This window comes from Gekko japonicus, unplaced genomic scaffold, assembly GCF_001447785.1.
Source record: "Gekko japonicus isolate JY-2015 unplaced genomic scaffold, Gekko_japonicus_V1.1 scaffold2196, whole genome shotgun sequence".
NCBI lineage: Eukaryota > Metazoa > Chordata > Lepidosauria > Squamata > Gekkonidae > Gekko > Gekko japonicus.
In genome coordinates this window covers 170,560-180,080 of record NW_015160288.1, presented here as the reverse complement: position 1 = coordinate 180,080, position 9,521 = coordinate 170,560, and the positions used below count along the sequence as shown (strand labels likewise).

Here is a 9,521-nt window from a genome sequence, read left to right as displayed (position 1 = left end):
AGGACATTGATTCACTGATGGGACGTCTGCATGCCTACCCATTGTCATGGGGGCCTGAAAAGCCAGGGACCCACCTAGATCTATCAATGTAATTTCATCCGTGGCAGCAAGTCTTCCTGAGTACAAAATCCAATTACAGTTAAGCAACCAAGTAGGCTTGATTACGTTTACTGACCTTGTCTGAATGTTTCCTCTCAACCTGACTCAGGCATGTCTGAAGCTCTACCTTGCCAGCTCTTTTGTCCACTCTACCTGGACACAATCACCTTTTGTTTGTGTTGTTGTTCAGTCGCACAGTCGGGTCCGACTCTTCGCGACTCTTTCTGGAAAAGCCCCCCTTCCTAACTCCATCAAAGTCAGGAAACCCACAGATTCTCCTCCTGGACCCACTCAGAATGTCTGGACTTTACAATTACTTCTTTGATATTCTTTTGTGGGGGGCCCCATAGCTATTGCTGTTCTGCCAGCCAAAATTATGCAGTCTCACCCCCAGTGTTCCCTCTAAATTCTAAACCTTGCTTTGGAAAAGATCTAGTTGTTTCGTGATTACTGGTAGCCTATTAGAGGCACTTTGAGCTTGCCTGCCCACTATCCGGAGAAAGATCCCTAAATCGTGCATTCTGCTCCCCCTCATTGGTGAGTGTGCCAGTTTTCCAAGCTAGCCAGGCTACGGAAGCAGGAAGAGGTTTCCCCTTGACACTGAGCTTAATTGCCCCAAATGGGTTCTGGTTCCAGGTGAGTGTCCCAAACCCAAGTCAGAGAGTCCACATGTGTCAATACATGTGAAACAGAGCACATGTGGTAACACCAGCCTCACCACCAGGACCTGCTCCTAAGAAACTATGTGTCCTCCTGGGGGAGGGGGGGAGAGACACTGCTGCAGAAGGCTTTTTAGTGCCCTACCAGCTTAAGCATTCACCCTCCACCCATCACCAGTCATAGAATCATAGAAGAAAATCATAGAACCACAGAGCTGGAAGGGGCTATCAGTCCAACCCCACGCTCAGTGCAGGATCAGCCCAGAGCATCCCTGAGAGGTGTTTGTCCAGCTGCTGCTTAAAGACTGCCAGTGAGGGGGAACTCACCACCTTCCGAGGCAGCCCATTCCACTGCTGCACAACTCTGACTGTCAGAAAAAAGTGTGTCCTAAGATCCAGCCAGTACCTTCCCGCCCTTAATTTAAACCCATGATTGCGAGTCCTCTCCTCTGCTGCCAACAGGAACAGCTCCCTGCCCTCCTCCAAGTGACAGCCCTTCAGATACTTCAAGACAGCAATCATGTCCCCCCTCAACCTCCTCTTCCTTTAGTCCGGTCTAGTCTTTCAAATCACTACTTTAATATTCCATATAGGCAGGGGCCATTACGTAGAAAAAGAGCTAGGGGAACTTGACAATTTCCATGAGACAGAAAGCTAGGTTAGAATCCAGTAGCACCTTAGAGACTAGCAAGATTTGGGGGTATATGGTTTTTGGTTTGGGGGCATATGGTTTTGACATTCAAAGCTCCTTTTGTCAGACAAGCACCTGATGAAGGGAGCTGTGACTCTCGAAAGTTATACCCTGAACATCTTCCCAGTCCCTAAGGTGCTACTGGACTCTTTTTCTGCAGACCAACATGACTGCTCTTCCAAAACCATGAGAAGGAAGTTCACCTGGAGACAAAGGGAGAAACCCACCGTACCTTGCTACTATACTGCTTGGAACAGTGAGGGCAGCAAACGGGTGGAGTCGCTATCGTGCCCGTGAGCTGGGTATGGGTACTCAGCATGGGGTCTGGCTCTCCTGGGCCCGCTGGACGGAGCTTTCGGATGCTCGGAGGAAGCTCGGCACCCGGGTGATTCTTCAGAATGTGCGCTTTGCGTTTGCTGGCACTCTTATAAACCTGCGGGCAATGAAGAAGCGTTGTTGAAGGTTCTTCTGGAGACAGGTAAAAAGGCAGCCGATATCTGTTGGTACAGTTCTTCGCTTGCTCTGTATTTGACACATACTTTTTCTTATCTGCGCATGTACGGCTTTGCAAAAATTAATGTGTCATAAGATCTGCACGGCAGTTAAGAGAATGACAGATTGTCTGAGTCATTACTCCTGCATTTTACACCACGCAGGCAAGCGTGCACAGTTGTATTCCGCACTAACTGAAGTGGGATGCAGGAAAACCTTGTCCGGTGCTGCTTTCCTATGGCACTGTTTTTGTTACAGCACTTTCCGTCCTAGCTGGGGACGGAAGGGGGAGCAACTCTGGTCGGCTCCCATGCTGATCAAGGAGCACCCCTGGATTCCCTTCTGCGTTGAGGCTTCCTCCTCGAAGCACCTGCGGCAGCCTTCTCCATGAGCCCTGCTGCTCCAGTTCCCGGTTTCTAAGCCATTCATGTCTTTTATTGACATGGGTGTGATGTTGTTGGCCACCTCTCACCCCACATCAGAGGTCTGTAAAAGACCTGAGGAATGGGAGAAGCAGAGGCTGCTACAGGCTCTCCCAGGAGGAAGATTCCGTGCGGAAGGGAACCCAGAAATGGTTTTTGGCTTACTCCAGCACAGGAGCCTAACAGAGGTGGCCAGCTGATAGTTGCTGACTCCTCAGATTAGCCCTCGGATATTAACATATAGAGAAGTGCTATAATTACCTCTCATGCTTCTGTTTCACACAGGAATGCACCCACAGCATTAGAGGAGGAGGAGGAGGAGGAGATTGGATTTATACCCCGCCCTTCACTTGGAGTCTCAGAGCGGCTTACAAAGTCCTTTCCCTTCCCCTCCCCCTGTGAGGTAGGTGGGGCTGAGAGAGCTCTTTCAAGAACTGCCTTTTCAAGGACAGCTCTTGTCAGAACTATGGCTTGCCCAAGGTCATCCAGCAGCTGCAAGTGGACAAGTGGGGAATCAAACCCGGTTCTCCCAAATTAGAGTCCGCACACTTAACCACTACACCAAACTAGAGGTGGTATGACTGTATCCATCCCATCCCCATTCTGCAGTCAGTTCACCCACTTTGTGTGCACTGAGAGGATGGACAAAATCTACCCTTTCACCACCCTCTTGGTCTACCCAAACTGCAAACACGACAGCTGAATGAAAGGCATAATGGGTAATCCTTACATTTCAGCTCTAGGACACAATATGGGATTTTCTTATATGTAATGCTAGGGGAGGAGCTGCGGTGGCTCAAGTGGTTAAGATGCTGAACTGCAGGCTGTGGAAGGTCGGTAGTTCAGCAGTTCGAGACCCGAGTGTGCCGCATGATGGAGTGAGCTCCCGTCTCTAGTTCCAGCTCCTGCCAACCTAGCAGTTCGAAAGCAAGAAATTGCAAGTAGATAAATAGGGACCACTTCGGTGGGAAGGTAACAGCGTTCCGTGCGCCTTGGTGTTCAGTCATGCCGGCCACATGACCACGGAAACGTCTTCGGACAGCGCTGGCTCTTCGGCTTTGAAATGGAGATGAGCACCGCAACTCTAGAGTCGGATTCGACTGGCTTTCGAGCAAGGGACCTTTACCTTTTACCTTTTTAATGCTAGGAGGCCCTGCCCTGGATGGCCCAGGCTAGCCCAATCTCATCCGATATCGGAAACTAAGCAAGGTCAGACCTGGTTAGTACTTGCATGGGAGACCACCAAGGGAGTCCAGGCAGGCAATGTCAAACCACCTCTGTTCGTCTCTTGCCTTGACACCCCTACGGGGCCACCCTATATTGGCTGTGACTTGATGGCACTTCCCATCACCAACACTAGGGTGCTGCACACTTACGGAAAAGGCCTGTAGTTCGGGGAGGCCTTTAAATAAGTTGGGGGGGCACCCGCATACACCCCCAAGGGAGCACCATAAATAAATAAAAAAAGTTGAGGGGCCTGGGCTGGATCGGAAGTCGTGGGGCCTTGTTGGTAAATCGGGGGGCGGGCCCGGAGAGGCCCCACTTGCCGCTACGGGATTGTTACGAAAAGGGCAGTGACCATTTCCTGTACGTATGAATCAAAGTCTCATCCCCCTTAGTTTGTATCTCATAAATATGTCCCTGTTTCTTTCTCACACATCCTGACTGAACACCTCCATGACAGTGTGGTAATCTTATGGGTTAATCTGCTGTCCCTGCTCTGTTTGGCAATACAAGCATTCAATGTTAAATTGTAGATTAGTCCAATCGACTAGAAAACCTGGGAAGAATAATTATGTAGGCCATAAGGCAAGGAACTAACATTAGGGTTGCCAAGTGCTCGTATGAGCCTTAGCTGGGGACTCCCGGCTGGCGGATGGAGCGCGTGCACGTGTGCGCACCGCATGCACTTCACCCGGAAGTGACGTCATGATGCTGGGCACACTGGGGGCGGGGCCACGACCATCCGAGGGAAAAACATAGAGTTTTCCCTCGGATGACTGAGGCCCCGCCCCCAGCGTGCCCAGCGTCGTCACATCATTTCCGGGTGACGTCCACGTCAGGGTGGGGTTCCCCCCAGGGCCCAATCCGCTGGCGGCGGGGAACGGGCCTCTGGGGCGGGGGTTTCCCTGCCCCCCGGGGGGACCTGGCAAGCCTAACTACCATATTGTCTGAACATCAAAATACAAAAGGCCATCCAATCTGTAAAGTGCTTAGGAGCCCGTTTGGATTCCTAGAAGACAATTTATTTTCATCTCGCACCCAAAGTTCTCTTCTTCCAAGCCCTTTTTATTTAATTTACTGCCTTGGCGGACTGTGGGTTTTTTTTTTTTTAAGCCCTCTCCTCCAGTGTTAGGGGAAAAAATTGGAAGGGAGGGAAGAGTTACAAGATCTGTTACACATTTATGCATGCAGGCAATTTGATGCAGACCCCGAGGAGTGGGAGGTAGATCCATTTCATACCTTATCACAGTACTGACAGAAATAATCTCTGTTGGGCTTGATGATGGGCAGTGTTAGCTCTGGCACCTCTTCTATTTTCATGTCTGGATGTCTCTTTGATAAATGATTCACCTAAGATTAGAAAGCAGAGCATATCGAGAAAACTGGCAACGATGTTAAAAGCGCCGACGACTGCTGCCTGCGGCCGTGAAGAACTGGAGCTCCCCTGTTCAGCTCAGCTGTGCAGACCTGTTCAGAAGCATGAGATTCATTCGATCTGAGTTATCAATGAGCCATTGGACAGACCCGTTTTCACTATTCGTGATTTATCATAACACGAGCAAGGAATCACTAGCAGATATTTACTGTGGTGCATTTTTATGATTTTATTCCTGCACAGTGTGAATTGTAACCTTGGAAGTTGCTTCAGATCTCACCAATGCTAGGGGGTCTACAGTCAAGCCACACCTTTCTCAGTTTTGATCCTATGTATGTATTATAATGCAGACCTATCTTAACAGGATTAGTGCACTGAGAGCTGTGGTGATGTACATGAAGCACTTTGAACACCAGTGATGGGTTACATTAGCTCCCTCTAAGCTGTGTTGTGAGCAGAAATTCCACTTGGTGAGCTACTGGCATTAAAGTTGTGAGCGAGCGATTTGGCTGCTGCATAAATTAGTTTGCTCTGGAGCCCGTTCCGTGCGCCTTGGTGTTTAGTCATGCCGGCCACATGACCACGGAAACGTCTTCGGACAGCGCTGGCTCTTCGGCTTTGAAACGGAGCACCGCAACCCTAGAGTCGGATTCGACTGGCTTTCGAGCAAGGGAACCTTTACCTTTACCTTTTTTATGTATTATAATGCAGACCTATCTTAACGGGATTGATGCGCTGAGATGGGTTACCTTAGCTCCCTCTAAGCTGTGTTGTGAGCAGAAATTCCACTTGGTGAGCTACTGGCATTAAAGTTGTGAGCGAGCGATTTGGCTGCTGCATAAATTAGTTTGCTCTGGAGCCATCCTTCCCGAGCTAAGACAAAAATGTGTGAGCTGGAGACTAAAAAACTATGAGCGAACTCACACTAAGCTTAGAGGGAACACTGGTTACATAAATGCTAAGTAGGGTTATTAAGAATAAAAGAGGAGCCAAGGGTCTGTCGAGCCCAGCATCCTGTTTCCCACAGGAGGTGACTGGCAGTGCTATCCTAAGCAGACGTGAAGTCAACGGACTTAGAAGGTTGTAACTCTGCTTAGGATAATACTGTGGATGCCCTAGAACGGTGGTTCTCATCTTTTTATATTTCATGTCCCACCTACCTGTCAAAGAACCTGGGTCCTACTATGATAGAAACAAAAAGCCACTTTTTTTTTTTGAGAGGGACATTTATATGTTTACAGGCCTTCTGTCAATACCACTAGCATACCAAAAGGCCACAGATAGATAACTCCTGGCAGGTGGGGTCGGCAAGAGACGGCATGTCACACCCAGAGGTGGACGCAAGGATTGTGGGAGAGCAGATTCTTAGCCATTGTTATGAAAAACCAGCATTCCATCAGTGGTTTGTGTACCGCCAGTAGAGAACCAGCACCCTAGAAGATCCACGGCTGCCCTAGAACGGTGGTTCTCATCTTTTTATATTTCATGTCCCACCTACCTGTCAAAGAACCTGGGTCCTACTATGATAGAAACAAAAAGCCACTTTTTTTTTTTGAGAGGGACATTTATATGTTTACAGGCCTTCTGTCAATACCACTAGCATACCAAAAGGCCACAGATGGATAACTCCTGGCAGGTGGGGTCGGCAAGAGACGGCATGTCACACCCAGAGGTGGACACAAGGATTGAGGGAGAGCAGATTCTTAGCAATTGTTATGAAAAACCAGCATCCCATCAGTGGTTTGTGTACCGCCAGTTGAGAACCAGCACCCTAGAAGGTCCACGGCATAGGCACAGAAGTTAAAACCTCCCCCAGCAACTGCCATTCAGTTGTACATTGCCTCCATCATGGAGGTCCCATTCAGTCATCATGACTAACAGCCATTGACCTTTTCTCCATGGCTGCTGTTGTACAACAGGCACTGGGGTAGTGGCAGGTTAATCTGATTTACGGAAGTGCTAAAAGAGTGTTTTGTGTGATGTGAGGCCAGCTCGCGCAACCGAGCTGGCACTCAAATAGGTGCCGTATCCAACATATGATGAAGCAGCCGCGTGATCGCTTCCGCCTCTTTCCAGCCTGCAAGCCATCCTGCGCTTATTTAGTGAGTCTTTGTTCTAAATTCGCACATGTTTCTTCATTAATCACCGGAGCTGACACAAAAAGGCAACTCGCACAGTAATACTGATTCCTAATTGGCAAAGATCTCCTCGAGGGAGGCTGGAGCACCAGCACACTAACCAGCATGCCTCTCCTCCGGAAGCCCATCATGCACAGGCGACACTTGAACATGAAGCTCTCGTAGTCGGTCGAGGCTATCCGAGGCTTGATTGTTTTAGACTGCTCACAAATCCAGGCAGGCAGCTGTGTTGGCCTGACGCAGAAGAACAAAGTTTGAGTTCAGTGGCACCTTTACAACCAATAAAGTTTTATTAAAGATATGAGCTTTCATGTGCACACACACTTCCTCAGATACACTGAAATAGAAGGTAACAGTTCACTGATATATAGAGAGGATGAACCGTAAACTAGCATACAACATAATGATGTTTTAACAGATGCAAAAACTAAACAGTTAAAACAAGTTAAGTTTGTTTGGTTTAATTACGGGGAAACACAGTAAATATGTCAAAACAGGAGACTGATTGTATAAAAGTATCCTTTTACTCTTGTTATACTCCGTTTTGTCTCCTCCTGTTATAACTGTTTAGTTTTTGCATCTGTTAAAACATTGTCATTATGCTGTATGCTGATTTACTGTTCACCTTCTCTATATATCAGTGAACTGCTACCTTCCATTTTAATGTATCTGAGGAAGTGTGCATGCACACAAAAGTACTTTTTCTCCAAGTCAGTTTGGCTGGAGATCCTGGAGGTTTTTTGCCATCTTCTGGGCATGGAACAGTGGTCACTGGGGGTGGGGGGAGGAGGTATTTGTGAATTTCCTGCATTGTGCAGAGGTTTGGGCTGGATGACCCTGGAGGTCCCTTCCAACTCTATGATTCTATGGAAGCTCATTGCTTGAATAAAACTTTGTTGGTCTTAAAGGTGCTACTGAACTCAGAGTTTGTTCTACTGCTCACAAATGTTGAAGACAGGCATCTTTGCCGCTGGGATTCTTGTAGTCTTAGGGCCACTTAAAGCATGATGCAACATGCACTTGAATTACTATTTATTTTCAGCATCCGTTACATGGCTGAGCATCAGGAAGCATAAATTAAGATTATTATTTGCTATTATGCACTTTCAGCAAAGTACACAGTGCTTTACAGGGCTTCATAAACAAAAAAGACAGACCTCTATCCCATGGGACTTATTTCATTTTGACAGCAAATGGTCACATTTTAGATTTCTGCTCACTGCTCATAGGCTTGATGCCATACCAACAAAGTCTAGTCCAGTCTTGCGAAATACCCATTTGCCTGGTTACCTGTAGCAAGTAAGAATAACCTTCATGCAGCCAGGCATCAGGAATGGATGAGTCAGACAGAAGGTCCTTTAGGAGGGGCCATGGGGAGGGGCTGTGGCTCAGAGCTAGAGCACCTGTTTTGTATACAGAAGGTCCCAGGTTCACCTCCCAGCATCTCTTGTTTAAAGGTTCAGACAGGAGGTGACCTGAAAGACCATACGGGAGACTATGGAGTAGTCACTGCCAGTCAGACAGTACCCACCTTGATAGAACTGATTCAGCATAAGGCAGCTTCATACGTTTAAGATCCATCTTGTCCAGCACCGTTTCCCACAGCCACCAACAAGATGCTGCTGGGAAACACATAAGCAGGGCATGATGGGAACATCCCTGCTCCTGCATTCACCCCTAGCAACTGGTGCTCAGAGGTATCCTGCCTCTAAGTTTCATTTAGCCATCTCGACAAATGGCTAGGGATAAACTTACCCTTCATTCATCTGCTTAGTCCCAAGGAAGCTTTACAAAAAGTGATTATTTCTGTCTGTCTTGGGACACAAATGATAAGGACAGGTGAAATGTGTACAGGCTAGCAACTTCTGTGGACTTACCAGCAGGGATGGGCTAATCTCAGAACGGAAACTAGAATCACGGAAATACTGGGAAAACCTGGGACTTGTTTCTTGAATTCTGAGTCAGAGAAAGGCATCCATGAACCACAGTCTTGTAAGCATATTTCTCATGTGGCTGTCCATTACAGATAGTGCTAAAGCACAGCTTATCCCACACTGTTGCATACGTGCATGTTGTGTGTTAAATCCAGGCAGTCTGCATGACATGCAAAGGACAGAGGCAGACTGCTTCTCTTTCCGAGATGTCACACCTGGCCACTAGGCAGCCAGACGAAATGCTGCAACTGTTTCCAATGCCTGCCAGACCTGTTGATGGCATTACCTTGAACTGTTTCCCGCAGGTGGAGCACAGGAAGTCCTTGCGGTCCGAGTGGCGCAGCATGTGGAGACGCAGCTTATCGGGGCGGCAGAAAGCCTTGTCACATTCTGTGCATTGGTAAATCTTTTCCGAATGGAAGCTGCGCACATGCTTCTTTACCTGGCAATAACGATAGCGGGGGGGGGGGGGGGATGTCACGAGAAT

General features: G+C 48.1%; 1 protein-coding gene across 1 annotated transcript in view; it reads right to left on the bottom strand.

Annotated features, from left to right (window-relative positions):
- LOC107114338 (PR domain zinc finger protein 10-like) overlaps window positions 1-9,521 on the bottom strand; it is an 87,742-nt gene that overhangs the window by 20,636 nt on the left and 57,585 nt on the right. Inside the window, 4 exon segments of the mRNA XM_015415784.1 lie at window positions 1,682-1,882; window positions 4,827-4,937; window positions 7,202-7,300; window positions 9,321-9,476. Coding sequence (XP_015271270.1) covers window positions 1,682-1,882; window positions 4,827-4,937; window positions 7,202-7,300; window positions 9,321-9,476 — 567 coding nt within the window.